The sequence below is a fragment of the Rhizophagus irregularis genome, chromosome 6, assembly GCF_026210795.1.
Source record: "Rhizophagus irregularis chromosome 6, complete sequence".
In the NCBI taxonomy this organism is placed as follows: Eukaryota; Fungi; Glomeromycota; class Glomeromycetes; order Glomerales; family Glomeraceae; genus Rhizophagus; species Rhizophagus irregularis.
In genome coordinates, this window is record NC_089434.1 from 441,052 (window position 1) to 455,126 (window position 14,075).

Here is a 14,075-nt window from a genome sequence, read left to right on the forward strand (position 1 = left end):
CACGATCAATCAATACTGAAGTAGACTAGTGATACGACCACTTTATATAATCAATAAGATACATGCAGTTGCTTACGTCAGACATCTCCAATAATAATTACTTATTTGATTAATTCGATTTTGCCATATGATTATTAATTATTGTTGAAATTTTCTTTTTGAATTTCGCCGTCAGGAATTTTGACTTTTATGGATAATTTAAGGATTGCATCGGTCTTTATAGAAAAAAAATACCCCGAAATTCTTGTATTTGATTAATTTGCTGTCTTTTAACTTCACTTTTATCACATCTAGTATATGGTATGCCTGAATCATCTTGAATATTTTTAATCTTTAATAATTTTTTGTCATGTCTTTTTTCACTAAAAAAAATTAAATTAGTAGTTACAAAAATAAAAAATAATATAATAAATAATATAAATAGTTAAATATATTACCATAAAATAGCTGACATTAAGTTTAATTGTTTTCCTTCTCTATTAATTAAAGCGTGGGCTGATTCTGCTATATTGGTATAATTTCCATATTTTCCCCAAATGTGACGCTCCATTTTGGACATATTAATATTTAAAGAAGAAATAATCCGAGTCTTATAATATTTTGCCCAATCTAGATAATATGAAAACAACAAATAGTTTTTTAAAAAAATGGTTAGTTTTAAAATTATTTTTAGTTTATTTTACCTTTAGCACCTGATGACTTGAATCTGTCCAATCTGCAACATGAAATATAGTGGCAACACCTTCTGGTGAAGTTTCCCAAACAAGGGTATGTCTTTACACGCCCGTTGATGGATACTCTATAGGCACATTAGAATGATGATGTTTTTTATATGAAAACGAGATATAAAACTAGCGATTTCTGAGACTTCTTCATCTTTATCATTATTTAATTCTTCTCTTAGGTTCAATTTCAGATAATTCCTAATAATAAATTAACTTTAGTATAAACTATAAAACCAAGGAATATAAATCATAATAATTATACAAACCTGTTCAAATTCAGGATTTAATAATTCAATTGGAAAGTCCTCAAAATCGGATATATTATTTACAATTATTTTTTCTTCTTCAAAGTTTATGACAAATATATAATAAACAAAACGTTAAAATCACGATGTAAAATTATTAGTACGGAAAATCAGTCTGAGTACGGAAAAATTAAAAAATTTTTTTCGAACGTCTGTCCAAATTTGTATTATCATACAGTACTATTTTACTATATATTCTGTTTTAAAACTACACGATGATTATTCATGGTGTCATAAAATAAAGATACACACTAATACAATCGAGAATTATTTATACAGAGTACTCTAAACGTACGATGATCGTAATTAATGATTTTAAAGAAAAAATTTCATATTAAATAAAAAATTATTTTCAATAAAAATTATTATAAAAAATAAAATTATTATTAAAAAAATGTCATGTCAAATAAAATTATTGTCAAATAAAAATTATTGCTTAATTAATTAATAAAAGTAATAATAAATATTTTAATATGAATGAAATTATGTTGGTATCAAAATATCCCATTAATCAATTTAAAATCCTTTATTTAGATAAATTTCCTTTTTTTTTTAATACAAATTATAAAAAAAGAAAATAATTTTAATTCTAAATAATACAATGCTTGGTCGTTTAAACCCAGATATTCGGTAAGTTGCTATAAAAAGAAATTTGATTTCTGTTTATGAAAATCATGGACCACGACATGAAAAGGAGACATGTTTTAGGAGTGACATTGTTTTTACATTTACACGGCACTGTCGGGCCGGTCGGCAAACTGTAGATTGAAGTAAGTGTGCAACCCATTCATGTGATTTAAATAAAAAGAACAAAAAATGCATTTTTTTTATATGCAAAATAAATTTAATTGAGCATATTTATAAAAATAAATTATTATTAATTTGTAATAAGATTTAAAAATATGATAAATGTCATATTTAAATTTTAATTTTATATTATTATTGTGTCAATCTTTAATTAGTGATCGATTAAATTAGGTTTCAATATAGTATAAATGGATATCTATATTATTACATTTAAATAAAATTTAACTTAAAAATTTGAATGTAAATTAATTTACGAATTTACGAATTAAGTATAGTTACTAGACTGCAGTATATCGAAAATGAACTTGATAAAAATCCATAGATTATGACCTTATTTTAGTTAATATAGTTATGACATTAAATATTGCTAACTAAGACTCCAAGGACGCATCGAAAACTCGAACGTAATCAAAATTAAATTACTTTTAGTCATCTTATATCTATTATTTTATTGATACGTATAATATGATTCACTATTAAACCAATATACGTTGTTATCGCGACTAACCTGTGAGAATAGGTACCAGAGGACCCAGAAATATATATAAGGGTCAGGTTTGAGCTTGCGTATTCTGAACTAAAAAAAAATCATGAAAATCTTTCCTTTTTTAAATAATTTTGATAATGCCAGTCAGAATTTTATTTCCTATTATAGTAACTACTGACATTATCATAATTCCGGCCCTGAAAAAATGCGTACAGCTCAGTAAAAATTTTTTTTTTTCATCATCTGACCCTATATTTATTTCTGGGTCCTGGTACCAGACTTCCCATTCTTTTATTTTTTCAGACCGATGTAACTAGCGCTTTTTTTAAAAAATAGTAGTAAACGGGAAAAAATAGAAACAATTCTTAAAAGCATGTTATATCATGATGAACGCATCAAGCTTTTAACAAATTTCAATGAAGTAATAAATCATAATGACTACGAAAGAGATTTTCAAAGTCCGGTTACAATTTCATGATCGCATGATATCTAAGATTGAATTTCGGAATCTCTCATTGTTACTAAGGCCACGCAAATTCAATTTTTCGGTTCACGTAACATTGAAATTTAAAATTGACCTGGGGACCCGGAGTTTATTGTTTATTAATAAAAAAAGTTTATATATAAAATCGTGACATCTGATTGGTTGACTTTTAAAGGGGAAAGATTTTATTTTCGCTCCAGAAGTTCTCAGCCACGTGATAAACTTACCCGCCAATAAAATTACGTATTGATCACGTGATAAACTTTTTATATATAAACTTTTTATTATTGAAATTTGAAAAAGTGACCCGGCCGGGTGAAGTGAACCGAAAAATCGAATTTGTGTGGCCTAATAGATCATCTTTCTAAGGATTACTCAACGTTTGAGTTAACGTTACCTGAAAATGTTATCACGAAAGTTTGTATATCTTTAAATTTACAATTAATAAAATAATTATAAAAATTCATTAGATTATAAATTATAAGTGTGTTAATTACATCTAAGTTATATCCATAAATATCCTATTATTATATGAATAGCGGTGAACCAACTTTAATAAGTCGAAATTTAGGCCATACTAGGAGTTAGTACACTACGACATATCATATTCACTAAGATAAATAACATTTACAAATCATTCAGAGTCAGCAAAACTTTCATCATGAACTTTGTTGATATTTGTGATAAATCACAATACTAATGCAAACAATGCAAACATCAATTCAATCTAATCTTTAGTACAACGAATGATATTAAAAGAGGAATATTCTATCTTTCTCTCTCTAAATATGACAATGCTAACAAAGTAATGATAAAATTAATTTTAAGTTGGATTAGTGCTCCTACCGGGTCAAGTCGGGTTGGGTTTTGAGGAAATATTCGACCCGATCTGAATAAAAAAATATAAGACTCGTATTTATTCGGGTCTCATATTTTCGTAACCCAACCCTTGACTCAACTGAGTATAATTTAACTCATGTAACCCAGGTTAGACCCGAACATTTAAGTAAAATAGGTACTAACTTATATTATGTGAGATTTTCTTATAATAATAACAAAATTAATTTTTTTTTATTTGAAAAAAAGGCAACTTAGTGATTAACCACTAGTAGCCACCTAAAATTTGTATCATGAATGGTTATACAAAACATGTAACACTAGCTCTTATTTTCTCCTAGACTAATTAAATAAAATACAATTAAAAATACGAATTTTGAACCTGGTTTAATATAATAAAAGTCAAAGAATTAGGCAAAATAATTAGCAGATATTCAAATCAAAGATAAATTGGAATTCTAAAGCTATCAGAAAAATATTATTCTCAAAAGCCAAAGGTTAATTTTTTTTATTTTTCTGATTAAGCTATGTTAATATTTGTTAAAACTAATTATTGGCTTAATTTTGGCAAAAATTATAATTTTGCCAGAATTAAAAACATCCGGGTCGATCTGGGTCAAACCCGGGTCAAACCCGAGTCAAGGAAATTTATAACCCGACCCGGCGGGTCGGGTCATGCGGGTCATGCAGGTCACGGGTCATTAAAAATCGTTAGTACTGACCCGATTTAAAAGTCGAGTCAGGTCAAATTAACCCGGGTCGACTCGTATCATTCGGAGCACTAAGTTGGATTATTATTTTATTAAAAAAGGATTTCATTTATAAAATTCGTTTATGTTTACTACGGAAAAACGATTTATATGAAATGATTGGTTTGTAACCATACCATATGCTCGCATTGTGATCAAAATAGTATGTACGTCATTTACGTTAAAAGATTTTAAACCACATAATGTTAAACACTTTTAAAAGTTATAATAACGATTATAAAAAAAATTTTATTAATATATATAAAAATAAAAATATATATATAATAAATAAGTCTTACGAAAAAAAAAATTAAATAATTAATTAATCTAAAAATTATATACACATTAAATTTTTTAAATAACCCAATTTTTTTTTTCTTAAATATTTGAATACTTAAAAAAAAATATTATTAATATTATCTAAATTTTCAATAATTATTTATTTATTTTTTTTTTAACTAAATTTATTTCTTTTTTTTTGATTACATGCAAAAATATTCCAAGTAATGTAACCTAAAATATTGAATATTAAATAAATTAATAATGAGTAATTTAGAATTACGTGATCTATATATGGTTGGTTAAAATTTGACAACATTTTCGCAAATTACCTGACGTTAAACTGTGTGAACTATAAATAATTTTAATTTGATTTATGTAACAGAGTATATAGTACGGTTACGGTACATTTCACCGAAGCCATTTCACTGAAGCCGAAGGGCATTTCGCCGCAAATAAAAATATTTATCGCGCAATGAAAAGAGATTTTTTTTTCAGGATATTATCACTTTAACATTCAAGTAACTGATATTAATTGTTAGAGATAAATAAATGACTTTATTATATTTATTCACAAAAAGTAAGTAAAAAAAAGATTATTAATATATTTAAACAACGAGATAAATTTAATAAAAATCAGCTAATTCAAAATTTTTCTAGAAAATATTTCTTTATATATTTAGTATAGAAACAATAAAATAACCAAATGGAATAAATACAGTAATTTTTTGGCGAAATTTCCCTTCGATAAAATGGCTTCGGCGAGGTGGAATTTGGTGAAATAGGGTATCGGTAAAATGGTATTTTGGTGAAACGTCCTTCGGCGAAATATCCCTTCGGTTAAATATCCCTTCGGCAAAATGGCTTCGGCGAAATGGGCTTCGATGAAATGAACTTTAGCGAAAAGTCCGAATACCATATAATACTAGTAAGTGTTTTCGCAAATAAATCAAACAAATACTAGGGAACTTTATTTTTAATTGTTAAATATTTGTTGCTCATGAAAATTTATTGAGATAAAAGACGTTCTAAAATAGACAATGATATATGGATAACAGAAATTCTTTTTACAGTATTGTGTTTTATATATTATTGAAAATATGTATAAAGTTTACATTACGTCAACCCTTTAAGTATTTTTTGTCATATACAGTATATGTACAAGGTTGCAAAATAATTTAATTTTAAGGCAAAATTGTAATTTTTGGCCAAAAATTAAATGCAAAAATTATTGATGAAGAATAAAAAAAAAAAAATTATTTTGTATTACAGTATATGTTGTGTCTGCTGTGATATTTGCTTTAAAGTAACTATCCTTGGCATAAGAATCCTAGATATATTTGATGCTAATCCTGGCCGAATTTTAATTCTGACTAGGATTGAGTTTTAACCGGTTAAGACTTTTTGGACCGGTTCCAACCTCTACTTTTGTTGTATTTTTTTGATTCGAGTAAATTTTGAATTGATGAATTGAACTTTTATATAACCTACTTGTTTCAAATCACTTGTTTATCAAAAAAAAAAAAACTATACCTTTACGAAGTTGGTTGATCATCTACTGTATATAACTAAAAAAAATTTCCATATAAATAATTTGAATTGTGCAACATGATAACCCGTAAACCCGTGCCATAATATCGGGTCTGAAATTCTGTGATTTGGTCAGAATTATGCAAGTTCGGCCAACTTTACTATTCACAAATCCTGGCCAAGCTTAGCCAGCATTATGATGATTGCAAATCCTAAATCAGGCGAAAATTATCATCATTTTTATAACCCTATTCTGCGTCCCTGTATAATATGAAAACCCGTGACATACTTGCGCCTGATCTATTCCTTATTTATTATTACATGAAAATTGTTACGTAATAATTTCTTTTCATTCAAACTTATTTTTTTTATTAAACCATATTACATCTTAAAAAAAAAATAATTATAATTCTACAGAAATTCTTCTCTTAGTTATGAACTTTTTTAGTAGAAATAATCAATTGAATGATTTCTTATAATCTTTCATGTTCATTATTCGCCACGTTATTTATTTAAAATACATCAATCATGTTTATATTGATTTTTTAAGTAAGACTACAAATTAATAGTCTATTGAATATATAATCAAGGTGTTATCTATTCATTAGTATGACAATCAAATTTGTTAAACTGAAAAAAAAAAGTACGATAATATTTTCTTTTTTTGGTTATGAGGCGTAAAATACTACGCCTCAAGATCGCAAAATTTATGTGGGCACAACATGAAGTTTGATCAACAATTTGCATTTCACTAATTTATCTCGGAGTACTCTTCGAAAGGGGTTAATTTGTGCAACAATTAATAGAACAATAACATTAACAGATACCAATATTTACAATGATATACACAAACGATTTGAATTTCAAAAACAAACAACCCTTGATGATAAAATTCTTACAAATGATGAAAAAACTTATGCAATAAGATGGTTAACTAAAATTTATGATCGAAATAAAATTATTCTTAATTCAGGAACAAAAGGAATTTGTGAAAATTGTGACCAAGAATGTTTAGCCACATTATATTGTGAGTATTGTGTCCGAAATTATTTAAAAGAAAATTTTTTAAATTGGACATCTAAAAATGATGATATTGATGATATAATACAGAAATGTCAAATGGAATCACTTATGCCAAATATGGTAGTTGAATGGATCCCATATAGTAATTTAGAAAATATTAAATATTTAACAAAAGGTGGATTCTCAAAAATTTATACAGCAGATTGGATTAATGGAAGATATGATGAATGGGATTTTGGCAAAAAACAATTAGAAAGAGATGAAACTTCTAAAATAATACTTAAAAGATTAGAAAATGTCGAAAGTGCAAATAAAAGTTGGTTTGAAGAGGTTTGTATAATTATATTCTAAATTTATTGTATAAAATTATGCAGTCTTTATATTAATATGAACTAATATTTTTACAAATTATTGCCTTTTAGGCTAAATCACATTTAACTATAAGTAACAAATGGGCAGATGTTGTTCGATGTTATGGTTTAACACAAGATCCATCAAATGGAAATTATATGCTTGTAATGGCAAGAATGGATATAGATTTAAGAAAATATTTACAACAAAATCATAATAAACTTACATGGAAAAAGAGAATTAATATTACTTATGAAATAATTACTGCACTTAGTTATATTCATGATGAGGAAGCAATTCATAGAGATTTACATTCTGGAAATATATTATATTCACAATTAGATGATTATTGGTGTATCAGTGATCTTGGATTTTGTGGACCTGCTGATAAATCTTCAACAAGTATATATGGGAATCTTCCTTACATAGCACCCGAAGTTATTGTTGGAAGAGAATATACTTTTGCATCTGATATTTATAGTATTGCAATTCTTATGTGGGAAATTTCATCTGGACAACCACCATTTATAAATTATGAACATGAAAATGATATTTTAATGAATATTATTAACGGTATAAGACCAAAAATTGTGCCAGGAACTCCATTGGAATATAAAAATTTAATGAAAGAATGTTGGGATGCTGATCCATTAAAAAGACCTGATGCTGATACACTTGCGGTAAGAATAAGAAGAATTAATTTAGATTATCAAAATATGTCAGATGAATTATTCAAACCAGAAATAAATAATTCAGAAATGAATATAGTAGAAGAAAATTATACGAGTAGCAGATTATTTACAAGTAAAATTCACAACTTTGGAAATCTACCTGAACCAAGAAATGCAATAGAAGGTATAAGTGTATAATATTTTATTAATGAATGTATTTATTTTAAAATACATTATTAATATTATCTTTTTTTGAATTTATATTATAATAGAAGAACAAGAAGGTATTAACCGTATAAATAATAATTTCTACCATTTTTTTGGTTACTATAATGATTTTAGTTCTTAAAATACTTTATTTTACTACTAATAGGGTTTCATAGTAAATTGTATGATTTTAACATTCCTAACAATAGTAAGTAACATTATTACGGCGTTGAATTATTACATAGTGATATTTAATAATTGATATTTATTTTAGTTGATGATTTTAATAAATCAAATAAGCGAAATAGCAAATCATCAAAAGTAATTACTATGATTAGAGGTAATGTATTTTAATTATTGTCAAATCGAGATTAATTTTTATATTAATTCTATATCTTAATTTTAGGTGATAGTGAAAAATTACCCGAAGAATTTATAAAGTTACAAATAAATTCAAATGGTAAGTTAAATTACTAACAAATAAAATCATCATTTTATCAAATTTATTTATTAAATGCGACTTTTATTTAAAATTTAGATGATGAAAAGGAAATAACTCAACGTGTCGACGGTAGGTGAAAATTTTACGTAATAACAAACAATTTTTATACTATTTTAATTATGTTTATTTTCTTATAGATGATGACGAAGTATATAATAATCCAAATCTTCATTCTAAAGAACAAGATGAACTGGAAATTCCTGATGGTAAGTTCTTAAATAAATTAAATTTCTTCTTAAAGCAAATAATTAATTTATAATTTGTTATTTTTTATCTTTAGATGGATTTTGAATCATTTAACAATGTTTTTTTATATTTTATTTATTTATTTATTTATTTATTTATCATGGATTATTTAAACACTAAGACTATAGTAGTAAATGTTTTACAAAATTCTTAGTTTGTAATTTAAATAATTTTAATAAATTTATTCAAATTATTAAATTTATAAATTACCGTATATTTATTTAGACGAAAATTATGTATCTTAACGTCATAAATATTGTAAAATCACGACAGATTATTCCATTCGTTATAGATGAATTTATTTAAACAAGTTGAAAGAATAATCTTGTCTTTAACAACCTCCAACAAGATATTGTGCACACGTTCTATGTTAAAAAATTTGTTTTTATTTATAATAAATAGTTTAGATTGTCAAATTTTTTACAATAACCTCTTGTTAATATTGATTTGCCGGCCTTTACGTTAAAATTATTAAGAAACTTATAAGATATTTTGGTACATAACAAGTAACGAAACATTCTTTTTACAATAATCCTAATATTTGATCGGAATTACTGATACAATGATAAAGAATTTTCAAAACACCAAGATTAAAATAATAAAATTTCTTAGCTTATTAATTTGTTATCTGATAAACTAAATATATAGCATAGCTTTCAACTTTTTCTTTTTTTTTTGTAATAAACTTTTAATGAATTAGTATGCTATTTAATTCAAATTTTATAATGTTGTTTTGATTCTTCTATTATATTAAGAAAAAAAATTAATATTTCAATGATAAAATCACTTTATTAGATAAAGTTTAGATTCAAATATTCAATAAAATTTTTTTTTTTTTCAAAAAAAAGTAATAAATATTAATAAAAATTAAACAATACTTTTAAATTATCGAACGTTCTCCAATCTTATTACAAATTATTAAAATTTATTCGCGATATTAGACTTAACTATAGACTTATAGTAAAGTTAATAAAATTAATAATATTAATACACATTTACACATGGTAATAAAATTGGCTCAATTTCCATTAATTTTTATAATAAAGTTAGTTAGTTTATTATTAACTAATATTATACTACTTTTATATGTATAACAAATGGTCTTTTTTTTTATTGCATTATTTTAGTTAGAATTTATAGATCTATTTTATAAGTCTATTGGCGCAGGACTTCTTGCCACCTAGGCTTATCGATCTACCGGCAAATTATCTATTGGAATTTACAATTGACCCTCAAGATTGAGAAAGTAGAAAGAGAATTCTCTTTGAAGTATTTTTTAGGCTTACAAGTTTTTCTTTCAAGAAAAGTTGGTTTTATAGTGCTTGATAATATTTGGATTTATTACAGCGCAATAGTAAAAACTGTTTTTTGAGATTATCAACTAGAATATGCGATTTGCTGGGGGACTTCGTCCCCCAAATATAACATTTATAATTAAAAAAATTCTTTGATATAAATAAATTGAATTGTTACTGAATAATAAAATTTTATTATAATTAGACCCTATAAAAAATCATGTTTTAATAAGATTTATACAATTTTTTCTTAAAAATAATGTATCTAAACTATATATAAGGATATAGGAAAATGCACAATTCCATATCACAAAAATGCACCATGTGTATGATTGACCATAATTTATACTGAATTTATATTGATTTGATCAAAGAAATTACATAATTTGAGCATAGAATTTACAAGAATTGGTCAATGAATTTACTGCTTAAATTATAATTATTAATATTAGTTGCATTTATATGAATTTAATTTTAAATAATAATATTTTATTAAATTATTAAATCAAATAGTATCATGTGATTATAATTAGCCAATAATATAAATTAATTTTTATAATTTAAAATAATGACATAAGCTGTAATAAGTGTTCTAAAGTTAATACAGCTACAAAAAAATGAAATCTTATGAAAACTAATATTCAAGTAGTTTCAACTTGCCTGAACAACTTTCAATTAATAAATAAAGTTGATTTCATTTGCCCAAAGTGGAAATATTACGCTCTAAATTAAAAAAACAGAAAAGAGAGTTAATATCATCAAGAAAAATGCAATTTTCTCTAAGCACTACACCTACATTCATGAAAATTAATATTCAAATGGTTTCAACCTGCCTGAACAACTTTCAATTAATAAATAAAGTTGATTTCTTTTGCCCAAAGTGGAAATATTACGCTCTAAGTTAAAAAATAGAAAAGAGAGTTAATATCATCAAGAAAAATGCAATTTTCTCTAAGCACTACATCTACATTCATGAAAATTAACATTGAAATGGTTTCAATCTACCTGAACAACTTTCAATTAATAAATAAAGTTGATTTCATTTGCCCAAAGTGGAAATATTACGCTATAAATTAAAAAACAGAAAAGAGAGTTAATATCATCAAGAAAAATGCAATTTTCTCTGAGCACTACACCTACATTCATGAAAATTAATATTCAAGTGGTTTCAACCTGCCTGAACAACTTTCAATTAATAAATAAAGTTGATTTCATTTGTCTAAAGTGGAAATATTACGCTCTAAATTAAAAAACAGAAAAGAGAGTTAATATCATCAAGAAAAATGCAATTTTCTCTAAGCACCACACCTACATTCATGAAAATTAATATTCAAGTTATTCAAGTTGTTTTAACCTGCCTGAACAACTTTCAATTAATAAATAAAGTTGATTTCATTTGTCTAGAGTGGAAATATTACGCTCTAAATTAAAACACAAAAAAGAGAGTTAATATCATCAAGAAAAATGCAATTTTCTCTAAGCACTACACCTACATTCATGAAAATTAATGTTCAAATGGTTTCAACCTGCCTGAACAACTTTCAATTAATAAATAAAGTTGATTTCATTTGCCCAAAGTGGAAATATTACGCTCTAAATTAAAACACAAGAAAGAGAGTTAATATCATCAAGAAAAATGCAATTTTCTCTGAGCACTATACCTATATTCATGAAAATTAATATTCAAGTGGTTTCAACATGCCTGAACAACTTTTAATTAATAAATGAAGTTGATTTCATTTGGCCAAAGTGGAGATTATAGTATATTTGGAAAAAGAAGTTTAATTTAAAAAAATTTTATATAAAAAATAAATGTAATATAAAAATTAAGAACTGAGATGATAAAAATTTGAAAATGACCTGACATAAATTTTTAATTAATTTTTTCATTAATTATAAATTCAAGTAGTTTAAAAATAAAAATAGTAAGAAAAAATATTTTTTATGAAATATCACATTATTTTCTAAAAGAAATACACTTAAATACACTTATAAATTTAATTAGTGATTATGTAATATCCAAATATTTAATCTTACAAATAGAAAAAAATGTAAAAAAATTTATAAAAAAAGAAAAATTTTTGAAAAAAATTTTCGTCTAACACTTTTTTATTTTGATTATCACAAGATCTACATGATCATCTACACGTTTCAATTTTTTTAACGAAAAAGAAATATATTTGAATCTATTTTTATTGAAAATCAATAAAGATCAACAAAATCAAATACAAATATAAAACTTATTGTTTGATGCCTCAAGTTAATATGTAGCGAAAGTGGCACAAAAATGAATATTTTGTAATTTTATTCTAATGATATCAAAGAAGCAATATTGCAATAACAACGTCTATAGCTATATAGCTATTGCAATTGCAATTGCAATTAGCAATATATATAGCTATATAAAAAGTTATCCGGACGATCATTCAGACCAAAATTCATAGGAAGAAAAATTTAAAAAAAATACTTCGTTTTCTAATAAAAATACTTTTAAAAGTCAAGGAAATGGAGTCTTACCTACAACAGGACGAGTTCGACTTAAAAATACTACGAGAAGTCAGCACTTTGGTGAATAAAAACTTCAAAAACGCAGAGTCAAGGTCATCAGAAAATTTGCAAGACGAGCTTGATAAAATTTTTTTCAGAACGCTGCGTACACATAAAGTAATAGCAGACATAAGTGAAACTACAGGAATAAAAGGAGAGATAGTGGAAATACTATTAAGAGGTTGCTTGAGATATGCTTACAGAGAATATGATAATGACGTTAAACAGATAGGAAAACAAAATACTAGGCTTCGTTCATGGCTGCGCCAGGCGCAGCAAAAAAATCAGCCACATGAAGAAGTTCTAAAAAAAGTAATCGATAGCAATTTTAAAGAACCAACCAAAAGTCAGAACGAACAAAGAAAAAAGGGGAAAAAAAGAGAACGTGTAAAAGAAGCAATTAAGGAACATCAGCAAGTTTTAAACAGGCGTATAAAGTGTTGAAAAACACCATGTGTTGCTCAACGCCAAAAAACGTAGGGAAACGAACCCTTTGTCAATCAACACCACTTAAAAATGTTTAAAAACGTGTAAAACAACACCCATTTAAGTGTAAAGCTACACATAGTAAAACAACGATAGTTTAAAAACACGTATACAATGTATAAAAACGCGTATATTGATATTAAAAACACGTATAGCAACGGTAGCAATGGTATTTTTTAGTCATCGTACGATAGTTAACTTTAATTGTAGTATTAGTAATTTATTAACATATATATTATTGTATATTATTAACGTGTATATTTTAAAATTTTTAAATTGTAAAACATTGTAAATTTATTTATAGAATACAGTACAATACAAATACAATATCTAATCATGTAAAATTGTAAAAATTCATCCTCTTGTTATAATTGGATTGCCGCGGATTTTTAAGCGATCAACGTACTAAAATTCCGTTGACATAGCGCCCCTGGTGACACAACCATAACAAGGTGGAAATATGAACTTTCCCTCAATAATTATATTAATATTATGCTCCTTCATGATAAAAATCAAAACCAAATCTCGTCGTATGTGTCTTAAC

General features: G+C 25.4%; 3 protein-coding genes across 3 annotated transcripts; 2 read left to right on the forward strand and 1 right to left on the reverse strand.

Moving 5' to 3' along the window:
- Nucleotides 1-217: 217 nt before the first annotated feature.
- Nucleotides 218-559, reverse strand: OCT59_025880 (uncharacterized protein; the record flags this gene model as incomplete). Its single annotated transcript, XM_066142787.1, has 2 exons — nt 218-362; nt 438-559. The coding sequence occupies 2 exons, from the start codon at nt 557-559 to the stop codon at nt 218-220; spliced, it is 267 nt and encodes an 88-aa protein (XP_065992365.1).
- A 7,776-nt stretch (nt 560-8,335) lies between these two features.
- On the forward strand, nt 8,336-9,248 carry OCT59_025881 (uncharacterized protein; the record flags this gene model as incomplete). Its single annotated transcript, XM_066142788.1, has 7 exons — nt 8,336-8,432; nt 8,521-8,532; nt 8,622-8,663; nt 8,862-8,915; nt 8,994-9,026; nt 9,095-9,163; nt 9,238-9,248. 7 exons carry the CDS (start codon nt 8,336-8,338, stop codon nt 9,246-9,248), a joined length of 318 nt encoding a protein of 105 aa, XP_065992366.1.
- A 3,755-nt stretch (nt 9,249-13,003) lies between these two features.
- On the forward strand, nt 13,004-13,489 carry OCT59_025882 (uncharacterized protein; the record flags this gene model as incomplete). Its single annotated transcript, XM_066142789.1, has 1 exon — nt 13,004-13,489. One exon carries the CDS (start codon nt 13,004-13,006, stop codon nt 13,487-13,489), a length of 486 nt encoding a protein of 161 aa, XP_065992367.1.
- Between the last annotated feature and the right edge of the window lie 586 nt (nt 13,490-14,075).